We start from the raw sequence: 27,963 nt of genomic DNA on the forward strand, positions 1-27,963 counted from the left end.
TGCTGTTCTCTTGTTATAATATCTGCTGTTCTCTTGTTATAATATCTGCTGTTCTCTTATTATAATATCTGCTGTTCTCTTGTTATAATATCTGCTGTTCTCTTATTATAATATCTGCTGTTCTCTTATTATAATATCTCTTTCTTTTCTCTTTTTTTTTATGTTCTTTGAACATTTTTCAGCAGCTTTCATGTCCTGCAGTTTTCAGCTACTTCAACAGATCATAAAACGTTCGGCTCTTTCAGGACAATCCTGCGCTGGCTTTTGGTGTTGGTGCAACTTTAGCTGTTTGAAATATTTAGCCTTTTCTGGCACTTTTTTTTTTTTCCTCGCAGAAAATGAACTGAGCTCATTTTTCATCCTTCAGCTCTTTAGCTGTTTACAACCTTTTGCTGCTCCATTCACGTTTTGTTCTGCTTCAGCTTCTTTCTGCAAATTTAAACTTTTTTCAGCTACTTTCAGCTGTTCTGTGCTCCTTTCAGATTCTTTTGGCTAACTACTTTGCACTTTTAGCCTATTTCTGCTAATTTCACCTTGTTATGCTCCTTTGAGCTTAAGTTTCAGCGTTTTCTATTTCAGCTACTATTCGGCTTTTTTATGCTAATTTAAGCATTTTCAGCTAATTCCACTTTTTTTTTTAATTAATTTCAACTTTTTTTTAACCTAATTCAACAAAAACATGCCCTCGCCACTTCCTTCTGGTCATTTAAGCTTCTTTGTGATTTCTTAGCTACTCTTCAGCTGTGTTTTTGTGCTAATTTCAGCTTTGTTTCTGAGAATTTCCACTTGTTAGTGTTCGTTTTTGCTTCTTTCAGCCTAAATGTGAAAACTCTTTCTGCTTTCTTATGCTGATTTAAGCTTGTTCTAAAATTTCAGCCTTTTTTTAAATCTTCTTTCAGTTGTTTTAAGATAAATTTAAGTTTTTCATGATAATTTCTGCTACTTTCAAACTAACTTGTTTGTGCTAATTTCATCTTGTGATGCTCCTTTCAGCTTATTTACGCTAATTTCAGATTTTTATGCTATTTCAGCTGCTATTATGCTGTTTTTATGCTAATTTTAGCATTTTCAGCCCCCCCTCCCCCATTTTTTTTAGCTCATGCCTTTCTGCTTTCTTCTGGAAGTTTAAGCTTCTTTCTGCCTGTTCAGCTACTTTCAGCTATTTGCTAATTTCAGCGTTTTTTTTTTTTTGGTTAGATAATTTTTTTCTGCTTATTTTACCACAATTTAGCAAATATGTGTTATTTCAGCTGTCTTCTGCTAATCTAGGTTTGTTCTTCCATTTCAGCTACATTTCAGCTGTTTTTAGCTAATTTCAGCTGTTTTTCAGCAAGTTCTTCTGTAATAAGAATTCACATTGCACTTTCACAGGACATGTAATGTCTCTAGTTGAACGTTTAGGATAGGGATATTTACGTTAGGGATAACTTTCGGCTACTACCATGTTGTAGCTTAACGTGTGTAAATATGACCGAGTTATATTTAGCGTTGTGTTTGATAAGGTCAGTTAGCTGTGGCAGCCATCTTGAGTTGTGTTCACGTCAAAAGTTACTGAGTTGTACATCTGATTGCTGTCGGAGAGTTTCAGTAAGGCCTGTAGTGGGGCTTGAGATATTTTGCTAACACGGCAAATAAACAGACATAATTACATATTCAACCTTTATTTTATGAACCAAACAAATAATAACTAATATTAAAAACCAACTTAACTAATGATATCTCAGCTACAGTGCCAAATTTCAAATGAGTTGAAAAGGAGGCACCGTGGATGCATTCCCGTCTCCCTGCCGGCTGTGCTGTTTCTAAAGAGAAACGAGTCACGCTTTTAGATAATTTAAGTTGGTTTATTATAATTAACAACTTATAAGAATACATGTTAAGAGTTCGATGTCCTCCACAGCAAACTGATATTAAAAAAACAGAAACATTGTTATATGTCAGTGAGTTTTACAGCTGGTGAGCTAATATTTGGGGTGGTAGTAGCTGAGAATCATCCCCAAACGTGACTCTTCGTGATAGATCTTTGCTTACAACGTTTGGAGGCTGACATTGTCTAATTTTTGGTAAAATCCAGTTTATTGTAAGAGCCACCATTTTGTGACCAATTAGTGAATAATGGGCCAAGATCTAATCTTTCCGGGCTGGCAACATTTTTTGAGTCTCTCGTGAGTGACCAAGTTAAGGAATTTTTATCTGCTTCATCTCATCCTTTCAGTCAGGCTTTAGAAAGAGGCGTAGTGCCTCAACAGCTGCTTTTGAAGGTGGTTAACGACCTTATTGTCGCTCTCGACAAGAAGCCGTGCTGTGCGGCTCTTTGTCGATTTGTCAGAAGCGTTTGATGCTGTACATGAAGTTCTGATAACAGGATGTGGGACTCTGGTTGTTCAGAACAAGATGTTGCTCGGTTCACAAATTATCTCAGGAATAGGACACGATGGATTAAATATGATCATTTGTGTTCTGAAGTTGTAACACTTCATAAGGGAGTACTGCAGGGATCTATATTGGGTCCTCTTCTATTCATGATTCATATAAATGAATTGTGACAGAATGTGTTTGATGCTAATTTGCCTTTTTATGTAGACAGCAGTTATTTATTGGACTGGGTCCACTCCTACTCGGGCTATTGAACTATCACCAAAAGCCTTTTCTGCTATCCAGTGCTCTTTGTTAAATTTAAAACTTGTCCTTAATACAGATAAAAACTAAACTGATGTATTTTTCCAGATCCAGAGGTCCACAAAAGATCCCCTCTGTGTTCCCTTGCAGTGGAAATTAAATAGTTGGTTCACACATAAATAGTTTGTTTTTATTGATGATCCCCTCACTTTATAGCTTGACATTTTCTTTTAACTGTATATTTTATTATTATTACTGTATTTATTGCTGCCTCTTGGTGAGGTCTCCCTTGAAAAAGAGGTTTTTAATCTCAATGTTTTTTTATTTTATCCTGGTCAAATCAAAACAATAAAAATAAAGTGGTAATTTTTCGTTTGACCACTAGAGGTCAGTCTTGATTTTCCCAGAGCTAAACAAGACGACACATTTATCAAAACAGGACAAAAAGTCAAAACATTGTGTTTTTTTTAAATCCGCCTCCATGAAATCAATAAAACCAAGACTTTTTATTATTATTATATATTTTTTAGCAAAGTCAACTACTTCTGTAGGTTTAAAATCCGAGTTCCAGTCGAAGCATCACATCAGTCAGCGAGGCGGTGACGTTTGAAACGGCAGTAAATGAACAAAACTGCAGAATCCAGTCGGAAAGATCGAACCGATCGGCGTTTAATGGAAGTAAATATCATTTGTGCCACGAGTCCCGGTTCATTTCACTGTTTCACGCGGCACAAACCTTCGTATATTGAAATGCGTGCGACGTACGGAGGCTTGCATACCAAACACTGATTATTATTCACTCGGTTTGCTTCGCCTCTCTTTGTCCCCCTCTGTCTGTATCCGTCTCCAAGGTCCCGGCTCTCTGCAGTAATAATACATGAGCGGCTCCTCTCCCTCATCCATTAATCAGGAGGGGGGCTGAGGTGGCGCAGGCCTGATCTTTGGCCCTCTCTCTCACCCGCTCCTTATCACTAATAATTGAAGGGTTATTAATGCAGATGAATAATTGAGCTTCGGGGCCTAATGAGCGGTGGCGACGGCGCTCTTATTGCTGAGAAGTTTTGGGGAAGCCGAAGGTGGTGAATGTTCTCCATCTGGTAATTGGCGAATTAAATCCACGCAGTCACTGTGCGGAGTTGAACCCCGTCAACGCCACGCAGCGATGGAGACTGCCTCGCTCCCGTGGGATGATTTGTCTCCTCGAGGAGTCGACGACCACCAGCGCCGTGCACGGACGCTGCTCGGTCTCTTACTGGCTGTGGAGACTGGATTGGTCGTTCACCGCTGAAGGCCCGTGTCTGCGTGTCCATTTGTCTGCTGCGTTAGCGAAATATCAGCCACTGGATGGCTGTTAAGAAAACAGCTGAGAAATTGAGCTAACGTTTTTTTTCGTGACACTTGTTGGATGAATCCATCCATCCATTAAACGGATGGTTAGGCGCTTTTGGAAGGTTATGAACAAATAGTATGTTACCTGCTGTAGGTAACTCTTAAAACAGCCTGTGTTTGGAGAAATGGAGTCTATTTATCCCGTGATATATAGATCTATCTTGGATCTATGTAGCCAAGATCACTCCAAGATGATCCTTGGAGTGGTGGTGCAGAGGCTAGAGAAGGTGGGCCTGTGGTCGGAAGGTCGCCGGATCGACTTCCCGACTGACAACATCAAAATGTGGGTGGAAAAAGTGAAACACCCACACCTGTCACCACCCTAGTTTCCTTGAGCAAGGCACTTAACCCCCATCATCTGCTCCACACAGAGGGCTGTGGTTGCATCAGGAAGAGCAACCGGCATAAAAACTATTGCCAAGTCTTCGTGAGTTAGTTTGTGGTGGTGACCCCTGAAGAAGGGAGCAGACGAAAGGACAATATATATATATATATATATATATATATATATATATATATACAGTATATAGGGTTCTGGGTGGCCAAAGATTAATGTAAGGTGGGCTAGGCCACCACTGGCCACCCCCTGACTCCACCAGTGCACCTGGTGGCAGATAAAATTGCTCTCTCTTGCCAGGATCTGTCACTCTCTGCCGCCTTAAGCAATAAAAATAAAAACATTGATCCTCATAGAATTCAACTCCTGCCCACTTGAATACGTTGCACAAAAAATCAAATAAATATTTGTGTGTTTTCAGTGGAACTTTGGGTTTATTTTGAAGGACCGACAGCAGTGGCAGCTAGCTGCAGCACGTCCTGCAGGACTGTTAAAATATTTCTGCTGGATTCGTTGTCCAGTGAATTCTTTTGACATATTTTGCTAACAGACAGTCTCACACACAGGCTGAAAACTTTCATTGGTAATAACTACCGGTACTAATAATTCTGAATAAAATATTTTTTGTCTCGTTGCGATAATCAAATTATGTCTTAAAATATCTCCAGTCTGTCTTTTGTCCAAACATTTTTTTTATAAACCTTTATGTTTACTGTGTCCCATTACAGAGTTCCTACTGGGTGTACATCTACGACCAGTTTGGAGTCAGACTGATTCAAGATGGCCACCACACCTAATCTGCTCTTGCAAACACAAAAATGGGTCCAACTCAACCAGTTTGATAGAAACTGGTGTAAAAGTTGGTGTGGCAGCTTGCAGCACACACATTCCCTGTTCCAGTCCAGAAAAACACTCGTGGAAAACTACAAACATTCACTGATGGAGTCCCTCAGGGACGGGGGGCATGGCGCACCGCTTGTTTTCTGGGAGGTAATTGAGATTTTATCAACGCCGAGGAGCTTTTTAGTGGGTTTGTTCTACTTGTTCTATGACAACAGAACCATAAGCATGACAGGTGTGTGTGTCGGTTTGAGTCCGTGAGTTCATGAGCCATGCAGCTCGGGGCCAAGCCAACCTTTAATGCACCTCTCTGAGGACCGGCGCTGCTCCACCCGTCCCTTCCATCCGTCGGAGGAGAGATAAAACAAACGCTCCTTATTGGCTCTGCCGCGATAAAAGCCACCGGCTTTAACCTTTCCTCTGTTTTCTAACGTTAAATAACAGCGACCGAACGTTCGGCACACGTGGTAAAGATGAAGATGTGCACATCCTTCACAGAGAGGAACGATGGTTTGAGAGAGGAGTGAAGGAGGCCATGTTTGTGGAAAGTGTCCATCATTAAACGGGCGGAGCCCCTCTTACAGTTCTCTTACTGCTAGCATCACTCGGCACTAACGATCGGTCGTTAGGCCCATGGTCCTCCGTGATCAAGAAAAATGTCCGTAATGACGCAAACATAAGTGTGTAGCCGCGCCTTCAGCTCCGACTGTACTTTTGACGTGGCGGCGCTTCGAGCTAAATGCTAAAGCTACGCTTACAGGGACGATAACATTATGGGATGTTCAGCGGGTGCAATGCTTGTCATGTTCGGGGTGCCAGCCTGCTAACATATACCACTGATGAGTAGTTTTCCAAATGTTTGCCTATTTTTACAGATTTTATGCACCACAAGCCTTAAATCACCGTAAACTGAGTATAAGTTATCACTGGATGTACATCTACAACGTTTACCTTTAGTCAACCCCATTCAAGATGGTCGCCAAAGCTAATCAGCATTACCAGTCCCATAAGTGGCTGTGGATCAGCCAGTTTCACAGATACTGTCCCGAGGTTTGATGTGGTAGGAGCTGAGAATCAGCCAACAGATCTCATTGTCTGCGTCGTTTACCAACATGGCTCCAACTCTAGCCTGAAAGGTAGACCTTTGGTTTCACGAAAACATTCATCTGGTTTCATGAAGAGGTGCAGATTAGCCGTTATAAACTTGGGTCCACCGTGGAGGTCGTGAGAGCTGAATGAACATAAAATGTGTGAGAGGCAGGTGGAGGGGAAAGGTGGAGGACAGGATGGAGTGGAAGGAGTTGATCTCCTTTCACCGCTCATTACGACCCTGATAACAAGACGGAGACTCGTTTTTGACTGTTGTCACTGACAGGTAGCAAATCAACTGTCTGTAAACTGCTTCAACCCTGTGAAGTAGACTGTAGCTGTAACAGGTAAATTATGTACAAGTCTGTTCCTGTTTCTGGTTTTGAGGTAAACCACAATTTGTATGGAAACCCCTAAATGTCCCATAGTCTTCAGGTTAATAAAATGCCAAAGACAGGGTAGACCAGGTAGGAACTGGGTTCTCAAGCTTGATATTCAAAGACTATTTCTGGATCAGGTCAAAGGTCTCAATCAACCAGTGCTAAGCAAATCAGTTTGATTGGCAGGATCTAGGTTCTCTTTCAGAACTCGTTGGTATGTCACTAAAGCAGTTTTTCCATTGTCTCACTTTGACTCTACTCGGGTCTACACGGTTTAGGTAGTTTTTGGTGAATGCCACCCCAATGTAGAGGGTATCATCGTGGAGCGGTGGTCCAAAACTTCTGTGGCTTGGAGTTTGCAGGTATCAAAGCTTCAGCTAGACTTGGAGACTTGGGTTGAGTAAGTCTCCGAAGCTGCTCCAACTGGAATCAAGTCATGCCAAGTGAAACTTTTGGAAAAAGCCATGAGGGAAGTGTTTCAAGCGTTAAGAATCATGTAAGCTCCAGTACCACCGAGTCCGTCACTAATAGATCAATCGCAGGGTGCCATCCCTTATTAATGGCGCCCCCATCCTACACCAGACAGTCTAACTTTGTTCCACGTGAAAACCAGAGTAGCTCCTCCACTGATCTAACCTGGATGACTCCAATAATTGTTCACTGACTCAACCATCAGAGTTCATCCTGAACGTGGGTTTTTCAAGGTTACATTACCTTCTTTCTTTTTCATCGTGAAAAGTTATAAGATGGTGGATTTTTCATTTTGTGGCAGATCTATTAATATTTGGATAATTTTCTGGTGCTGTTGCTGCTGATAGTTGTCAAGGCTGTGTACTAGCTGTCAGAAATTGGTTTCTCAGATCACACCAATGGATGGAACTATCTTTTACATCGGAGGCAAAGTGTTCAACATAATGGTATTTCCTCCAGTTATTTAATAGTTAACAATGGTGTTCCACAAGGCTCAGTGTTAGGACCCAATCTCTTTACAATCTACATAGGTAATGTAGGTCAGAGCATCCCTGATGCATCCATACATTTCTATGCTGATGACACAGTTGTTTATTGTTGAGCTAAAACAGTTGCTGAGGTTTTCCAGCTTTTGCAATTTAACATCATCCAGTCTGATTTGCTACGTCTCAAACTTGTCTTAAATGCCGACAAAACCAAAGGAATGATTTTTTTCAAACAGGAAGTCGGTCCCAGCATTTCTTCCTCTTATTTTAGCCTCAAATGGTGTCACCATTGAGTTAGTCAATTCCTACAAATATTTGAGTATCTTGGTCGACTCGCATCGCTCTGTTACGCTTTACGTGGAACACTTGGTAAAGAAACTGAAAGTTAAACTGGGTTTGTTTTTCAGAAACAGATCCTGTCTAACTCTGAATGTTAGGAAACACCTTGTATCTGTGACTTTCCTTCCCTCCATTGATTACGGTGACATTATTTACATGAACGCTCCTACAAGAACCCTGCAGATGTTGGATGCTGCAGATGTTGGATGCTGTCTATCATGGTGCACTAAGATTCATAACTGGCTGTGATTATCGTACCCACCACTGCACCCAGTATCCACTGGTTAACTGGTCACCATTAACTTCACACAGACTCTCTCACTGGTACATCTTCATCTTTAAATCACTTCCTGGTCTGCTGCCTTCATACATCTCCTCCTACATGTCTCTATGTGAGTGCAGCTACAGCGTGCGCTCTCAGGACATCATTACCTGCAGTGTCCCCTCAGTGAGGACTGAACTAGACAAAAGGACACCTGGACACCCCAAACAGCTTTTTAAACATCTTGTTCACAGGTTTTGCATTAACAATAAAAATGTTACTGTCTTAGTTTTTCTGACAAATCTTGTTGAGTTGACGAACTCAACTTAAAGACAACAAAACTATAAGACCAAAATGATTGAGGTAAAAGTTAGATGGTTAAAAGTCATGGGATATTTTGCTAACGAACAGGCAGAAACATGAAAAGTGCACAAGTTACTGACACACTTATAAATGACTAAAACATTATTCTATGATCTAGACGCTTATCGAGGTCATAAAAGTGCACATTAGTCCTAAGCTCTCGATTAAAACCCTTCAGGGGTGAACATATTTCAACTTACCTTTTTACAACAAAGAAAAACGAGGACTCTTTGGTGTTTCCCCGCTTCTTTGTCCTCTGCTTAGTTTTTCCTCGTTTGGCCGATTAAAGCACAAAGTAGATCCGCGGAGTGCCGAGTGACAGATAAGTGAGTCAGCGTTCGGCCAAACAAACGTCCAACATACGAGTCGCTTCACCTCCACTGAAGCGTGGCGGCCGTGTCGCTTTTTGACTTTGTCCAAGTGCTTTGGGTTGGCCACAAACGTATCATCTCAGACAAATCAAATGCTTTTGTAGCCAATTTTGTAGATAAATCTGCTAATGAAGAATAAATGGAATAAAATACAAAGCAGCACAAAATAATTATAATTATTTCCCTAACAAAGGACTAAATGCACTGGTTTTTTGTATACGGTGTTATATTTACACTATGAGTGGTCTATAAATTAACCAAACTGAATCTTTTTTAGCTTTTTAGAACCAAATTGTTGATTACTCTTAGTTTAATTCACACGAATCAATAAAAAATATAACGATTAACATCACATTTCCTAATTGATGTGTACATTTTGTTGTGGCAATGAGCGTTGAACCAAGAGATTACCTACAAACAGCCAAGGGGGTTGAGGTGTACGCTTTGCTATTGGAAAAATAATTATTATTGTACCATATGGAGACAAACAGAAGTGGAGGAATATATTTTTTTGTACAAAAGAAAGAAAGAAAATAAAAAGTTGTAAATGGCTTAAATTTGCTGACGAAGCTGAAACACTCTGTCAGTCGATCAACTTTATTTGTACCCATCAGTAGATTTGCATGTAAATCTAAAAAAGCAGAACACTATTTAAAAAGTGCAAGAATTTAAAAGACAAGTTCAGTGGAAAAAAAATGACCCATGTTCGGAGTTCAAATGAACCGGAGCAAGCTGGACTTCATGGATCCAAACTGGTATTTTGATATCTTTTACCATTTCTACACAACTGCAACTTAAATTTTATGATTTTTCCACAAATCATTCAACTGATAGTTGATGTCACACACTAACCTTTGTTTAAACTGTACAAAATGTATTAAAAGCAAGCAAACTCTTACTTCCTCAACTATTTTTTAGTGCATGTACAAATGAAACCTTGGTGTTTCTGACTTCTTGTTTCACCCGTTGTTTTCCCAGAATGCACCCAAGCATTGATAGAAGAGCCTATTAACTTGTCACATCTAAATTAATGTGACCAACAAAGTCTTCTGCCGCTCACGGTTCAATAATTTTTAGGATGCCACTTGTACTTCTCACACAGTGACTGTTTCTTTGAGGCTTACTTTCTGTCTGCCTCTCATTAAGTTGGTTGTTGAGGAAGGACAGACTTGGGTGTGCGGTTACCATAGGGATCATAAAAAGCTACTGGCAGCATCTTTTTGGACAGTTTATTCATCAAAATATACACATTTGTTCTTTGCTTTGTTGCAATTCAAGATGGCTGCCATAGATAATCTACATTAGACTTCACGTGGCTACAACTCAGTTTTACAGATATTGAGCTGAAATTCGGCAGGGTAGAAGCCGAGAGTCATTCACAATAACTAACAGATTGTGCAAGAGATTGCACGATGCTTGATATTTCCAAGGTTTGACCAAAGCATAGCTCATTTGTCAACTTAAGATGGTATTAGTAGAAACATTGGCATGAAAGGTGGTGGACGACCTGCCATCTTTTATGTTTTAGTTTTATCTGTTCTCCTGCCGCTACACTGAGAAATAGCCTTCAGTCCAAGCTGACATATCAGCTCTGTTCCTCTTCATGGGTCAGCGGCTCTATTGTGGCGCTTTGCCACTGTCTCAACTCTCATCGGTTCTGCACGACGCCACACCAGTTAAGGGCCAGTCCACTGCCTGTACCCACCCCCCACTCAACCCAGTTTGAGACCATTTTGTTTGTGGTTCCAAGCGAACTCCTCCGAGGTGAAGATTTTGACATGAGTAGACGGTAATCGTTGACTGGCCAGAGGAGCTACGTCACTGGATGACCTGCTCAGCAAAACTGGTTCTGGACCACTTCCTCTCTGGACGGTGCCACAAGAAATGAGTGCATTTACAGAGAGCAGTGTTTCCCCTATCATTATACAAGTAGGGCACCCCGCCCCATCAACAGAACAGATCACCCTGCCTACTTCCCGTCGACAAATACCAGCACTGACGTAGCGTAGAGCTGTCATTTCTAACCCGGAGCCCGGCCTGGCCCAACCCAGATTAGGGCCGGGCCGGGCCATAATAATGTGCTTAATGTGCGAGCCGGGCCAGTGTCTAGCTTTTTATTGCGTGAGCGGACATGCGCGGGGGTTGACGATCCAATTGTATGGCAACATGGCTGTCATACGATCACCGGCCGCACGCGGTCATTTGACCATGCGCTGTCCGGCCTTGAAAGAGGTAAAAAAAAAGTTATGTTAAAGTAAAGAAAGACATTCAAACAAATGAGAGATCTTTGTTCTTTCCTTTAGAAGGTGGTGGTGTAATTAAAAAAAAAAAAAGATTCAGCTGCACTCAGAGGACGCGAGCGGCCGACGACCACATCACAAAATATCCAACATGTCAGAGCATGGTCCGTGTCTGAATAATGCAGAATGCAGGTAGAAGCAGGGATTTAATGCGCTTTGACGGCCATGAAAGGACAAACACCCCTCAGCTCTGATCTTCTGCCCCCTCGGCTGCGCATGTCCACCAACTGTTAATAACTATATAAGCAGTCCGAGCTTAATTAGAGGGGGCGGGGGGGGGGGGGGGGGGGATGGGTTCTGACTTGTAATTACTGCTAATTCGTTGGGTTGGGTGGGGTTCAGAAATGATGGTTACGGACTGGGGTCGGATTTTTGGGGCCCAAATGCGACTCTAACGTAGCGCTAAGCTAGCGGCGTGCAATACAGGCGAGCTAGCTAAAAAGCTATGACCATGGAGGCAGAGCTCTTGCCACCCTCACGTGTTGCCCCCCCACCCCACCCCTGGGGAAAAAACTGACGGTACAAACCAAAACACCAACACCTGAAAACAACGATTGCTAAGTGGAGTCGCACTCATCAATGGCAAAGAGGCTTTGGTGCCATTTTGTTGGGCTGTCTTCTGACGGTTTGAGAATTTTTAAGATGCGACTTATCGTTTTCACAAAGCAACTATTTGCTTGAGGCTTACTTTCTGTCTGCCTCTCATTAAGTTGGTCGTCGGGAAGTGATGGACACAGCTGTGTGGTTGGTTACCATAGTGACCATAAAAAGCAACTGGCAGCAGCGGTCACTTTTTGGACAGTTTAAACATCAAAACTTGAGCATTTTGTCTGTTTGGTTTGAATTAATATTACGATGTTGTTCCTTCAAAAGGTGTTTTGGACATTTCCTAGTCGTCAGCTCATTTGTCTGTAATTCCACGTTGCAGATTCGCAGACGGTCTTTGTCTCGTTGCACAGCTCCATCTTTAATGCAATGACTCTTTAGTTTAACCTCCTTTATTTAGCTTTCCTGTGAGGCCGCTCTCCCCGCCGCCACCGTCTCACACGACAACAAAAGGCGGAAGATAAGCAGACGGTTTAAAAAGTGTCATTCAAAGTGAAAACCCTCAGTGTGCGTCCTCTCTGGGGGGGACGGGGGTCTCTTTAGATGTCCTTCTTTATATTTCACTCATGCCATGTTGGCATTTGCATCTCAAGGCATGAACACGGATCAATCATCGCAAGAAGGAAGACGTTGGAGTGAAAGAATGAGGAGAGGCTTTAAAAACGCCCCGATGATTGGCTGCTTGAGCGGAGATCTTGTCAGCTGTAATATTTCAAGCTGGTTTGGCTACTGGATGTTTGCTAGGATCAAACTCGAGTCTTTTTCTCTGCTGCCTTGTTGTGGTTTTGTACGATTAGACTCCATGATCATTGTAATTAATTAGAGGGATCATTAGTTGAAGATGGCAGCTGCAGCTGCAGAGCCTGAAGACATGTGCTTTCATTACGCCAATACGATGCCTGTTGCTCAGCTGCCTGTCGAGCAGAGTCCCTCTGAACCAGGAGTGCACGTGTGTGTGCGCGAGGCCTTGGCCCACTTCTCTCATTCATCAGAGAATTTCACTACTCTGCCTGTCAGTCAGCCATCGCTCACTGCCACCCTGACCGCGGGGGGAAGCGGCGTCCTGATCATCTATCCCGTTAGAGGAAACGTGAGCGTGAGCGTGCACGAGCATCCGTCAGACCCTTCCCGACACGTACCGCTGCTGATGTCTCAGTTGGTGTCAGCAACTCCACTTTTCATCCTAAATGTGTCTGCCGTGGGCGACGAGAGCCGCTACGATGCCATCCTTAAACGCTTCCGAAGACGTCCGCCGGTGACGGCGTTGCTTCCGTTCACGCCTCTAAATCACTCCGAACAGAAATCATCGTAAAGAGGCCGATGATCAAACCGTCCCGTGGTGCAATCATTCATTAAACCTTAAATGATTTACTGAGCTAACTTCAAGCCATCCTGTCCTCCTGTAGATACTTTAAGGTAGATTGGTGTCTACAGTGAAGATCGTCTGATCCACACAACTGCAATGGACTTTCCTGTGTTGTATTTGAGTTGCCTTATACAAAAATATCTATTTTATACAAATTAAAACAACGTACATTGGATTTCAGCTCGGTATCTGTAAATTGTACAGCCATATTTTGCTAACAGACAAACACAGTTGACAACAAACGTTACCAAACTTTCAAGCAAAGCTACAGCAAAATGTGTAGCGCTCAGAGTATGTGTTGGGGATAAGTCTCAGCTACTACCTCGCCAAATTGGCGGAGTTATAGCCTTTTTTGTGTTTGGTAAGATCGCTGAGGTGTGGCGGCCATTTTGAAAGTGGTTAACTCCCAACAATAATCAGCTCTATGTGTTTAACCAATTACTTTCTAAAGGTTTCCTTTAAATTTATCCACTGGTTCACGAGTTATTTCACTAACGGACAAAAACATAACCTATGTGCTAAAACATTGTTGCCCTTACGTCCTCAGTGGCGAGTGAATAAAAACAATTTTAAACCCTGTTAAAAGCTATTTAGAGAAGTGGGGAAACCTGGGCTGCCAACTTAAGACGAAGTCGGTCATTCCACCGCTGTTACGCCTCTGAACCGTCAAGGGAGGTAGTCACAGGGCTGATTGTAAGGGTAAGCGGATATCGCTTCCCAATGCTGTGATGTAGTAATGAAGCCATGAGGTTTAAATGCTGCCACTCCTATGATTACAATAAAAACAATATCTACAGTGATTATAGCAATACAACTTTTGCAATTCAAGATGGCTGCCACAGATAATCTACGATAGCCTTGACAAAAATGGCAACAACTCAGCCAGTTTTACAGATGCTGAGCTTAAATTTGGTGGGGCGGTAGACGAGTCACAATACTCCAAGCGCTAACGGCTCGTGCAAGATATCGCATCATGCAAAATCGTATTTTCAGTTTGGCGGGTGACGTGCATTTCTTTGGGTTTTAGTTTAATCTGTTCTGCCGATGCACCGAGGAATAGCCTTCAGTCCAAGCTGACTTATGTCCGCTGTGTTCCTCTTCATGGGTCAACGGCTCTAATGGTGACATTTTGTTAGGCTGACTAATGGGAGGACGTCATGGGCAGAGAGGGTGTGAAGGTTTGTTGAAATAAATCCTGCACTGATGTGTTCCTCTGTCCTGCAGTACACAGACAGAAGGAAACACCAGCCGGACAGTTTTTGTAGAGGCCAGTGCTGTTTAGCTAACAGAGTAGCTGCTACTGTGGGTGAGTACCATGTGGGGCATGCCAAGATGCTAAAATGTTAAAATACTGGCACTGAAATACCAGAATCCAGGTAGATTTATTTTAAAGAACACTGTGCTGTTCTATTATATATTTGCACAAGGCTTGGCTATGTTTCCGTTTTCAAGGTGTACCAGAGGTCATGCCGGCAAAATCTCACACCAGCCACTGCCCAATTTGCACCTTCTATATTTGGATTTTTTTTTAAACGATTTATCAATAAATATACTCGGAGGAAATGGTTTGTTTTTCTGGAAAATATAATCAGTTTGATTAGTTTATTTGGCCGTGCCACGAAATGCAGCTCTTCGAAAACTCTTGTATCGGTCGTCATTGCGTCGCACAAAGATGCGTACACTGCCTGACCAAAAAAAAAAAGTTGCCATCAAATAAAAAAGGTCATGCACTAATATTTTGTTGGACCGCCTTTAGCTTTGATTACAGCATGCATTCACTGTGGCGTTGTTTCGATACGTTTCTTCAATGTCACAAGATCTGTTTCATCCAGCGTTGCATTAATTTTTCACCAAGATCTTGCATTGATGACTCGACACTGGTCATGATGGTGCTTCACTTCACCTGCCTCTCTTCTTACCCTGGTGCACCCATCACTCTGGAACAGGGTCAGTCTGGACCCATCAGACCACATGACCATTGCTCCAGAGTCCAATCTTTATGCTCCCTAGCAAATTGAAGCCTTTTTTCCAGTTAGCCTCACTGGTTAGTGGTTTTCTTAAGGCTACACAGCTGTTCAGTCCCAGTCCCGTGAGTTCCCTTCACATTGTGCGTGTGGAAATGTTCTTACTTTCACTATTAAACATCATCATTCAGGATTTTTTTTCCGGCCACATTTCTTCCTGGAAGACGATGGGTTCCCAGTATCCGTCCAGTTTTTAATAATGCGTTGGACAGTTCTTAACCCAGTTTTAGTTTCTACAATCTCAGTTTCAGCTTCTTTGAACTCTTTTCTTGAACTTAAGTCTGTGCTTACTTGCTGTTACGCACATCGTTGCTACCGACTGACTTCTTCTGGTTACTTTCACACCTGAATGCAGCGCCAACTACAGGTGACATGTAAAACTACGTGTACTAAAACAAACAGTACAAGCCATATGAATGTGAAACATAAAATAAACTGTGGCAGTTACAGCTTGTTTGATTCCACCACATTTGTTTGTGTACGCAGACTATAACTAGCCTAACGTTGGTCTGTCATGTACAAACCGATTCCAAAAAAGTTGGGACACTAAACAAATTGTGAATAAAAACTGAATGCAATGATGTGGACGTGCCAACATGTAATATTTTATTCAGAATAGAACACAAATCACAGATCAAAAGTTTAAACTGAGTAAATGTAACATTTTAAAGGAAAAATATGTTGATTCAAAATTTCACAGTCTCAACAAATCCCAAAAAAGTTGGGACAAGTAGCAATAAGTGGCTGGAAAAAGGAAATTGAGCATATAACGAACAGCTGGAAGACCAATTAACACTAATTAGGTCAACTGACAACATGATTGGGTATAAAAAGAGCTTCTCAGAGTGTCAGTGTCTCTCAGAAGCCAAGATGGTAAGAGGATCACCAATTCCATCATTGTTGCGCAGAAAGATAGTGCAGCAATACCAGAATGGTGTTACCCAGCGTAAAATAGCAAAGACTTTTAAGTTATCATCATCAACCGTGCATAACATCATCAAAAGATTCAGAGAATTTGGAACGATCTCTGTGCGTAAGGGTCAAGGCCGTAAAACTCTACTGGATGCTCGTGATCTCCGGGCCCTTAAAAGTCACTGCACCTCAAACAGGAATGCCACTGTCAAGGAAATAACAGAATGGGCTCAGGAATACTTCCAGAAAGCATTGTCAGTGAACACAATCCACCGTGCCATCCGCCGTTGCCAGCTGAAACTCTACAGTGCAAAGAGGAAGCCATTTCTAAGCAAGCTCCACAAGCTCAGACGTTTGCACTGGGCCAGGGGTCATTTAAAATGGAGTGTGGCAAAATGGAAGACTGTTCTGTGGTCAGATGAGTCACGATTTGAAGTTCTTTATGGAACACTGGGACGCCATGTCATCCGGACCAGAGAGGACAAGGATAGCCCAAGTTGTTATCAACGCTCCGTTCAGAAGCCTGCATCACTGATGGTATGGGGTTGCATGAGCGCTTGTGGCATGGGCAGCTTGCATGTCTGGAAAGGCACCATTAATGCAGAGAACTATGTTCAGGTTCTAGAACAACATATGCTCCCATCTAGACGTCATCTCTTTCAGGGAAGACCCTGCATTTTTCAACACGATAATGCCAGACCACATTCTGCAGCAATCACAACATCATGGCTACGTAGGAGAAGGATCCGGGTACTGAAATGGCCAGCCTGCAGTCCAGATCTTTCACCTATAGAGAACATTTGGTGCATCATAAAGAGGAAGGTGCGACAAAGAAGGCCCAAGACGATTGAACAGTTAGAGGCCTGTATTAGACATGAATGGGAGAGCATTCCTATTTCTAAACTGGAGAAACTGGTCTCCTCTGTCCCCAGACGTCTGTTGAGTGTTGTAAGAAGAAGGGGGGATGCCACACAGTGGGAAAAATGGACTTGTCCCAACTTTTTTGGGATTTGTTGACGCCATGAAATTTGGAAACAACAGATTTTTCCCTTAAAATGAAACATTCTCTCAGTTTAAACTTTTGATCTGTGATTTGTGTTCTGTTCTGAATAAAATATTAGATGTTGGCACCTCCACATCATTGCATTCAGTTTTTATTCACAATTTGTTTAGTGTCCCAACTTTTTTGGAATCCAGTTTGTAGCTTCCACGTGATTTTCGGCAGATTAAGCTGAGCGCCTTGTTTGCATTGAGTTCATACCCACATTTCACAGTTCAGTGTTTCCCCTAGTTTACTTGGCTTGGCAGGGCACTCATATCTTCTGTGATTTTTGTAAATGGGGGGGACACATCTGTGTTGCACGCTGTTAGTATAGTTGTTGAGTAAGGGGATAGGGATTGGGGTGGAGAAGACTTAACATGAGGGAAATGGAACGCTACCTCTGTTTTTAGCTAGCGCATCTGTATTGCGCACTGCTAGCTTAGCGCTACGTCAGTGGTCGACATTGGGGTGGGGGGGGGTTCGGTAGGCAGGGCGCTCGGTTCTGTTGACAGGGCGTGGCGCCCTGCTTGTATAATGGTTGGGGAAACTCTGCAGTTAAACATCAACGTAGAGTATCTGGAAAAGTGCTGCAGAAAACTTTTTCAACCTGCGCCATTCATACGTTTTGTTTTATAACTTGGAATGAGCACCTTCAACGGAATTATCGTAAAACAAAATAAAAAAAGTTGACTTTATTTTCTGTTTGGCAAAGACTTGCATTTCTTTTCCAAACTCGGCTGCCGCGCCATATTTTGTCATATATGTACATAACCTAGACAATTTCATTAGAAGACCGTCGATGGCAAATGAGGGTCTGGACTCGTGTTCCCTGAGCCGCTCAGAAACGACGCAACCCCCTCGAACGAGGACCGAGTTTGGCGTTCAGCCGCAGGAAAACAAGCCAACGTCTTAATAGAGGTTGATCTAAGCAGACAAACTAATATTTGTTTCCCTCAAACTCCATTTAAAGGGACAGGAGCGGTGTGGAAACAGCTGGTTTGCACGTGTCCCAAAGGGGTTAGAGGCATTAAAAACTGAAATCCAAAGCACACACAAAACAGCCATCATCTTAATGAGGGCTTACAGCAGTATTTGGGTTTGCAGGATATTTTGCAAACATCAATAGAAGCCAATCGGAGTGAAACGCAGCAGCCGACATCATTAGCTTCCATAAATGTGGTAAATCTGAGCATGTTTAAGATAACCCGGGTAATTTTCCAGATGTTAAGCTACAAATGAAAGATTTACGGCGGAGAAAGGGAAACCAAGAAATCCACAGGAGCAGATAAATGAACTCAAAACCTTTTTCAAACCCTTTATTGGTATACATGTGAACAAAATATGACAACAAGTTCAGTGCGATTGGTTATTTTGTAAAACACTGATCAATACACAAAGCAGCACTGTTTGGCATGCCATATCAATCCACTGAGCTTTATTTTTTGTCTTTCTGTACCTAATGCAGGACTTTCAAGTACAAGCATTGTTACCATTTTCAAAATTCAGTAGACTGGATTGAATAAGTGCTTACATGCTTGTAAATATAAACATTTCCATCAGTTCCACAATGACCGTTATCATTTTCTCTGGCTCCCTGTAAAAAAAGAAACATACGAGGACAACAAGAGGGATTGGGTTATATTGCATAAGTTCCATGTTTAAATTGCAACTCTTGAGATTTGGTTTCGTCACATGTGCGTTACGGCGTGTTTTGTCTGTACTTTGAAGTTTTTAGATTGGAAAAATCAACTGAAACACCCCCATCGAAAGTTGTACATTTTCACTATAAAGTCCAAAATTTGACCTTGAAATCCAACATGGCTGCCTGAAGAATAATACGTTTGAATAGTTGCAAAACCAGACTTTTTATTTTCTCTTCTGTTGGTTTAGAGCTCCTAAAGTCATACAAAGGGAACGCGTTAATCCCGTTTTTGATAAATCTTGTTATTGACTTGTGTTGCTAACGGTAGTTAGCCTGGAGCAACCATTAGAAAATCCTGACAGTTTTCTGAGTTGCAGCAAGAACAAAGTTAAGTTGGGTGGGATGTAAAATACTTCCGTTTGTTTTTACTTTGTCAGAATGGTGTCAAATACTCGGTAACCTCAGTAACTTTACTGCGCTAGTGTTCCTTAGAGGAAAAACTTACCATATTGAAATCCTATATAAATGCACTCTTCACCCAATGTTTATTATACCATAAAATAATGCTGTGATTTTTTAAATATATATATTTTACCTTATCACCATTAATTTTTATATTAGTCCATTAGGTGATGTTTTGCTTTTGTATTTGAAGAACACCGTACAAATGACTGACACCGGGCTAGAACTTAACCCGGGGTCCATTACTGTGGAGTGCTGGCTCTCATCTCGTCCCAAAAAGTGGTTTTATTTCGGATGTAAAAAGATAAAACTCACTTGTGTTGAGTAAAAAAATGTGCTAAAAGCATATTTTTGTTCATGCAAGCTGAAGAATCGGACACTCCGGGGTTTACTACGGCTAACTCCTACTGGCTTGAACCAAAAAAAAAAACACGGCACCGTTGGCGGATAAATTGAACTGCATCAAAATTTGGACTTAATAATGGGATTTTTTGTAATTTTCATAAAATGTTTTGTAGATCTTTAATAAAAACCTGACTGTGGAGTAAAAAATCCTTTAGATTTGATACTTTAGTTTCAGACTGTGATAGCTCTAAAGAACTGGCTAGTTTTCTGTGGGCTAGCACAATAGCAAAAAAAGTTTTGGGGTATTTTAAACATTTATTAATGCTAAGCTGTTAAATAAAGTGGTTGCTATTTCTCCTAAGGAACACCTTTTGTTTTAAATGTGAAGGACTTTGTAAAGGTTAAGATGAATTTAAAATGTACGGCTAATTGTGCGATGCTTACTAGCGCTGCGGCAAAAAAAATACAATGTATTTAATAAAGTAGTAGTTTTACTAAATGGCATCCTTTGTTGTCTTTTTGAAATGTTTGTTTGTTTATGATCACTAATTCAGAGCACCATTTCAAGGACAAAGTAACTGGTAACGTAAGTTAGCTTGTAAGCTAACCGCTAATTTATTAACATAAGTTTGGATATGTTTTCATGTGATTATGCCTTATTTATCATTTATCATTTTCTGGAGAACTAAATAAAGCTGTGAGGCGCCATAAATCAACAGCAATGTACTCTGGACTCGTACGAACATTATTTGGGTGGGGGGATGAAAAGGCGTCTACAAACATCTGATGTGTCATTTGACGTCTTGGCTAAAATCTGGTCCAAAAGTTCAGTAAACGTCTAAAGGTAAGATTTAAATGTCAAGTATGTGTCTACATTTAGCCAAGGCAATCGGAAATGAATCAACTCTGCCTTAAACTTAAGATTTCTGAATTAAAAGGCCACGTCTCATCTCAATGAGACAACGGCAAAAATAAAACCTCCTTTTGGCTTTTCCCTCTTCAGGGGTCGCCACGGCGAGTCCTCCTCCGTCTCTGTCCTCTGTCCTCACTCCATCTACCTCCATGTCCTCTCCATCAACCTCCATGTCCTTTCTAACTGCATCCATGTATCTCCTCTTTGTCTTTTTCCTGGCAGCTGCATTTCTAACATCCTTCTACCAATATACCCACTGTCCCTCCTCTGGACATGTCCAAACCACTGTCCCTCCTCTGGACATGTCCAAACCATCTCAGTGTGTCCTCCCTAACTTTATCTCCCAGTTGTTCAACCTGTGCTGTACCTCTGATGATCTCATTCCTATTCTTCTCCATCCTTGTCTCTCCTAAGGAGAACCTCAACATCTTCATTTCTGTTACTTCCAGTTCTGTCTCCTGTCTTTTTGTCCACGTCTCTGTCTCCAGATCATACAACATAGCTGGTCTCACTACTGTCTTGTAAACTTTTCCTTTGACCTTTGCTGACACCTTTTTGTCACAAATCACTCCTGAAACTTTTCTCCATCCCTCCATCCTGCCTGGACTCTCTTCTTCACCTCTTCACCACACTCCCCATGTTCCTGGAGAGTGGACCCCAAGTCCTTGAAGTCCTGCACCTTTGTGACCTCTGCTCCTTGTGGCCTCACTGTTCCACCTCCTCCCTCTCATTCACCCACATGGACTCTGTCTTACTACGGCTAATTTTCATTCCTCTTCTTTCAAGTGCATACCGCCACCTCTCCAAGTTCTCTTCCACCTGTTCCCTGTTATCACCACAGATCACAATGTCATCTGCAAACATCATAGTCCACAGAGATTCCTGCCTGACCGCATCGCTCCATCACCAGAGCAAACAAGAAGGGGCTCAGAGCGGATCCTTGATGCACTCCCACCTCCACCTTGAAGCTGTCACTCCTACAGCGCATCTCACCACCGTCCTGCTGTCCTCATACATGTCCTGTACCAGTCTAACATACTTTACTACTCCAGATGTCCTCATGCAGTACTACACCTCCTCAACAGCAAAAACACAACGTATTTTACATTTAGGGCTTTTTGGACAAATAAAGTTCGAGTCATAATCCGTAATAATGCCAAAGGACATCTTGAGATTATCACCCAGCCTGCCCAGTTTTATTATTTCATCCATCCATCCATTTTCTTTACCCGCTTCTTCCATTTTGGGTCACGGGGGTCGCCGGTGCCCATGTCCAGCAGTCACTGTGTGAGGGGCGGGGTACACCCTGGACGGGTCACAAGTCCATCACAGGGACACAAAGAGACAAACAACCATTCACTCTCTCACTCACATCCTAGAAATAAATAAATGTACAAACAGTTTATGTATAAGAACTACGTACTGTTGTCTTTTGTCAGCTCTCAACTCGAGTGGTTCTGCTTCACTGACGTCATAATCCACTTAAATTTGTGTTAAAACGGGTTTTCTGGGATTTTTTTTTGTCCAAACTTGGGTTGTGCCTCGTACGTATTTTATTTTGCTTGTGTGTTGTAAAAATTTAAATATAAAGACTTAAGATATTCGACTTCAGCCATATTCCTTAACGAACTGTCAAATATCGGCGATTTCATTGTAACAAATCCTGAAAATGTATTTTTTTAATTTTGCTGTCGGTACTAAAGAAACCGCACGAGACTTTTAATAACGTTGCTCTACCGTTGACGTATCGCTGTTATTACACGGTGCTTCATAAAAGTTTGTGAACAAACTGTTGTTGAGGCTCGTCGTTATTTTCCTCAGGTGATTTCAGGACCGTAACATTTGTCTCTTTTACGACGGGCCATAAATAACGAGGAACATGGACACCGTAACCTCCGGTTAAACCTAAAATCAGAAATATGAGTTATATACAAAAGGTTTTGATATTAAATTACAGCGGCGTATAGTTGCGGATAAAACCTGTAAACGTGACACGAGTGTGCAAACGGAGAGGAACGTACTTTCAGCTTCTTCTCTTTTTCTTTACCGGACACGGGTTTCAGTCCGAGCGCCGCTTTAGTCGGGGTACAAGATAAAACCGGAGAAGGTGCTGTACTTGTTGTTATTGCCTCCGTGGGCTTTGCCTCCGTCCAGCTTGACATAGACCTCGTCTCCAGAGTCCAAGTGCAGCACGGCGCTGTTGCTGGCGTAGTCGTAGTTCTGGTCCGCATCCTGAGCTATGGCACTGGCCCGAACCTTTAGAAAAAACAACACATGGAACAAGACTACTTGGAATCAACAAAACAAAGACGGGGGGTAGAAAAGTTCACATATACCTGAGAGGCAGCAGCAGTGGGGCGTAAAATTACCGGACTCTAATTTTAAACCTCCCAGAGAAGACTCGGAGGAAATTGGGCTAATAAGAGGATGAGGTTGAATCAAACGCTTCTATCCGTTTGAACCCTCCTGTCACGGCGAGTAATGAATAATTTGAACGTCTGACCTCGGATCGGCTGCTCTGAGAGGAACCTCGTCTAGAAGACAAACAGAGTCGGCAGACGGGTTCGGAGACGAACACGAATATCACCGATGTCACGATGGATTCGTTCAGGGGCTGCACGGTCGACTGTTCGGTTGCGTAACGTATGTTACGACTGCGAGAGAAGCTCATTCAGTCAATTAATAAATTCTGATGATCAGCTTATTTTTTGTGCAAGGTCTAATTTTATCATTTGTTCAGATAAAATTAATCAAAAACGTCGGCTAAAACTGAGCTGAAGAAAAATAATGAATATTTGTCATAATCGACGTCAATGACTAATAATTAATAGACACAAATTTTTAACGAGTTTATTGCTTTTTTCTTTAACATTTCAAGTGAAATGTTTACGACTAGCTAGCGCAAAGAGCATCTTTTAAAGGCGTCTTAACTGGCAGGAGAACATTTATTCACGTTACACCCGTTTTAAAACCTCTCCAGTCCAGTTTAAAACAATTTTGTTTGATTTTACATCTTTAAGAAGTCTTGCCCCTCCTTATCTTCATGAGCTGATATGTGCTTACCTACCTGCCCATTCTCCAAGGCCTGCTAATCAGATGACTGGACCAAAAACTGGGTTTGTTGAACGTTGATTTTTATGGTTCTATTGTTAGATTATTGTTTCTACTCTTTTATCCTTTATTTCTAGTGTTATTGAATTAGTTGTACATTTGTATTTGTTCCATTGAGTATTAGAAATAGAATTGAAATGAATTAAAATAAAAGCTGTTCACCTCCAGACCACAAGCACAAGCTTTTTTTTCCTCACCAGCTCTGACTGAGCAAGTTTCAAACTGTTAAAAATTGTGGTTTGTACTTAAAAACTAGCTAAACACAAAAGGGTGGTTTGTACTTTAACTGGCAATCAATAAAAGGATAGTTTGTACTGTTCAAGGTTTTGACCTTCAGGCTTAGTTCACTACAGTACTGTAAACTAGCTAACGATAAAAGGGTGGTTTGTACTAAACTGGCTTTCAGTAGAAGGGTGACTTGTACTGTAAACTAACAATAAAAGGATGGTTTGTACTTCAAATTAGCTAATGATAAAAGGGTGGTTTGTGCTTTGGCTATCAATAGACGGGTGGTTTGTACTTAAAACTAGCTAACGATAAAAGGATGGTTCGTACTTCAAAACTAGCTAACGATAAAAGGGTGGTTTGTACTGTAAACTGGCTATCAATAAAAGGGTGGCTTGTACTGTAAACTAACAATAAAAGGATGGTTTGTACTTCAAACTAGCTAACGATAAAAGGGTGGTTTGTACTTTGGCTATGGATAGACGGGTGGTTTGTACTTCAAACTAGCTAACAATAAAAGGATAGTTTGTACTTCAAACTAGCTAACGATAAAAGGGTGGTTTATACTAAACTGGCTCTCAGTAGAAGGGTGGCTTGTTCTGTAAACTAACAAAAGGATGGTTTGTACTTAAAACTAGCTAACAATAAAAGGGTGGTTTGTGCTTTGGCTATCAATAGACGGGTGGTTTGTACTTCAAACTAGCTAACGATAAAAGGATGGTTCATACTTCAAACTAGCTAACGATAAAAGGGTGGTTTGTACTGTAAACTGGCTCTCAGTAGAAACTTGGTGTAAACTGGCTAGCAATAAAAGGATGGTTTGTACTTCAAACTAAGTACAGTCAATGTTTTCTCTAGGTTACTTGCCTTAAAGTGTACTCATCTCATCGACAAGCAGGGCACTATGCCTCTATTGCCCATGAGGGGCAGGATTGGTTAGCTTAGTGCTACGTTTGTATTGCTCACAGTTTGGAGTCTGAACTGTGCTACTTATTTCTGCTCCCTGTCCGGAAGTGAACGGGTAAAAAGGTGGTTTGTACTTTAAACTGGCTATCAATAAAATGGTTGTTTGTACTTCAATCTAGCTATCAATTAAAGGATGTTTTGTACTTCACGCTACAATAGCAGGGTGGTTCGTACTTCAAAACAGTTAACAATAAAAGGGTTTTTTGTACTTCAAACAAGCGAACGATAAAATGATTTGTGCTTTAAATTACTTAACACTTATAGGCTGGTTTGTACTTTAAATAAATAAGAAAAGGGTGGTTTGTGCGTTAAAGTGGCTATCAATTAAAATGTGTTTTTTTTTTACTTGAAGCTAGCTATCAAAGGGTGTTTTAAACGTTAAGCTTGTTATAATAGAAGGATGGTTTGTGCTTAAAACTAGCTAACTATAGTGTTTTTGTTACTTTACACTAGCTAACAATAGTAGTGTGGTTTGTACTTTAAAATGGTTAACAATAAAAGGATAGTTTGTATTTTAACCTAACAATAAAAAGGGGGGTTTGTACTTTAAACTAATAACCAATAAAAAAGTGGTTTATACTTGAAACTGGCTATCGGTAAAAGGATGATTTGTACTTCAAACTAATTACTAACAAAAGGGTAATTTGTATTTCAAACAAACGAATGATAAAATTATTTGTGCTTTAAATTACTTAACACTTATAGGCTGGTTTGTACTTTAAATAAATAATAAAAGGGTGGTTTGTGCTTTAAACTGGCTAACTATAGTGTTTTTGTTACTTTACACTAGCTAACAATAGTAGTGTGGTTTGTACTTTAAAATGGTTAACAATAAAAGGATAGTTTGTATTTTAACCTAACAATAAAAAGGTGGGTTTGTACTTCAAACTAATTACCAATAAAAGAGTGGTTTATACTTGAAACTGGCTATCGGTAAAAGGGTGGTTTGCACTTCAAATGAAGGATAAAAGAGTGGTTTGTGCTTTAAACTGGCTATCAATAAAAGGATGATTTGTACTTCAAACTAATTATTAACAAAAGGGTGGTTTGTATTTCAAACAAACGAATGATAAAATTATTTGTGCTTTAAATTACCTAACAATTATAGGGTGGTTTGTACTTTAAATAAATAATAAAAGGGTGGTTTGTGCTTTAAACTGGCTATCAATAAAATTGTGTGTGTGTGTGTGTGGGGGGGGGGTTTACTTCAAGGTAGCTATTAATCAAAGGGTGTTTTTAACTTTAAGCTTGATAACAATATAGTTTTTCACTTCAAACTAGCTAACAATAAACAGATGTTTTTTGGGAAACACCTGAAACATGCAGGACAGTGGCCCTCGAGGGCCAGGATTGGGCACCGCATGTGAAAAGAGCCGCACAGCCGAAAGCTCCATGCAGCTCCATGCTTAAGTTCAACATTTTCTGCTCTGCTGCATTAATGGTGCCGGTGTTTTGCTGAGGTTTGTTTCACTTGACAACTGGTTCCCCAGCGTTGTTGTTGCCCCGTCACTGCCATCATGTTATAGGTTTTAAACTCTAAAAGTAAAAATCATCTTTTATTCCAGTGTGTCCATGTCTAGATCTGACAGGGGAACAAATCTGTGCACAACACCCACATATACAACACAAAAACAATTTAAATGATTAAACTTGTATTTAAATTAAATTGTTTTTCTCAGGTTATTACGTTTTAATTAGTGTTTGCACTACATTTTCCTTAATATTCAGCCTTTTTACCGTTAATTATATAAATAGGAGTTTTATCTAAATCCAATTTAAAATTTAAAAAGTTGTTTTTTTTAAAAGTTAAGTATTTAAAATCAAATGAAGCTTAGATTTAAAAGGGACTCTGCTTTAGCGAAAATAAGACCCAGCTGGGTCGGAACCAGAACCAGACTACCTGTCCGTTCTTGCACAGGTCGGCCCACATGCTGGTCCCGTCCCCCCCGCGCATCAGCACGTGGTAGGTGAAGAAGTAGATCCCGGACACATGGCACGTGAACTTTCCGGAGTTCGGGTCGTAGTGGTTCCCCAGGTTCGTGATGACGTCGTCGAACCTGAGCACCTCGTAGCCCTCGTGCGGGTTCTTCAGACCCACGTAGAACGCGATCCGGATCACGCTGCTCGTGGCGTTGCTTCCGTCCGAGTCGACGTCTCCCGCCGGCGCGCCGGTCAGAGGCGGGAAAGCCGCCTTGCTGTCCGCGCGCTCTCCCGGGGGCCCCCTCGGACCCGGGGGGCCCGGTTCTCCCGGCGGGCCCCTGGGTCCGGGCTTCCCGGGGCGCCCCTGCTCCCCGCGGGTCCCCTGCGCCCTGGCGGGCGGCGGCGCGAGCCCGTTCTGGCTCTGGCTCACCTCCATGGCGGTGCCCCCCGCCGGCTTGGGTCCGTGCGGCTCGCACACCATGCGGCACGTGCCCATCATCTCGTAGTAGTGCGCGGAGGTGTCGGGGGGGCGGAGGAGCAGCAGCGGGACGGCCACGGTGAGAACCAGCAGGAGCATCGCGGCGGCGGTCACCGCGAGCACCACGGACCAGTTCCTCCGCGCCGCGCGGGGACGGAAGGACGCCAGAAACCCCGCGGAGGGAATGATGGGCGCGCGCGAGCACCGGGACAAGTTCACAAAGTGCGCTCAAGTGTCTCGTGCTGCTCTGACCGGCGTCTGGGAGGGAGGGGGCGCGCGCGCAGCTGCAACCAGCTGCGGCCAGAGGTTTAGGGACGAGACCGGAAGTCTGGATTTCAAATTAAAGCCCGACTCAGGCAGCTCTACACTTACTGAACTGTTTCATTAAAACAAAGGCGACGACTTTTATCTTTCACATTTGTGTTTGTGGGGTTTATATTCATATTTTTATATAAATATTTATATTTGCTTTTATTGTCTAAATCACGGTTATTCAACTTGTGGTCCGGGGGCCAAATCAGGCCCACACGTTCAGCCCTAAAGGGTTCATTTAAAAAAAAAAATATATAGATTTAAAACAAACTAACTTACTGACAATTAATTCAACCTTTATTTCTACAGGTCAGTCCCGTTGAGCCTCGAGGACTCGATTACAAGAGAGACCTGATTTTAAAAAAGAGTGATGACGACAATGGACGATCTTAAA

General features: G+C 41.8%; 1 protein-coding gene across 1 annotated transcript; it reads right to left on the reverse strand.

The window, feature by feature from the left end:
* Nucleotides 1–22,633: 22,633 nt before the first annotated feature.
* On the reverse strand, nt 22,634–27,356 carry LOC119428932 (complement C1q-like protein 2). The gene is made up of 2 exons (XM_037696639.1): nt 26,760–27,356; nt 22,634–22,813 (listed from the first exon to the last, which is right to left on the reverse strand). The coding sequence occupies exons 1-2, from the start codon at nt 27,354–27,356 to the stop codon at nt 22,634–22,636; spliced, it is 777 nt and encodes a 258-aa protein (XP_037552567.1).
* Nucleotides 27,357–27,963: the final 607 nt, after the last annotated feature.

The sequence above is a fragment of the Nematolebias whitei genome, chromosome 23 (genome assembly GCF_014905685.2).
Source record: "Nematolebias whitei isolate Nwh7 chromosome 23, NemWhi1, whole genome shotgun sequence".
In the NCBI taxonomy this organism is placed as follows: domain Eukaryota; kingdom Metazoa; phylum Chordata; class Actinopteri; order Cyprinodontiformes; family Rivulidae; genus Nematolebias; species Nematolebias whitei.

Excerpts from the sequence above, each read along its gene's own strand:
- LOC119428932 (XM_037696639.1), bottom strand. The coding sequence starts at position 27,356 with ATGCTCCTGCTGGTTCTCACCGTGGCCGTCCCGCTGCTGCTCCTCCGC. Across the intron at positions 22,814-26,759 it reads ACCTGTGCAAGAACGGACAG|GTTCGGGCCAGTGCCATAGC; the intron begins GTAGTCTGGTTC and ends TTTTTTCTAAAG.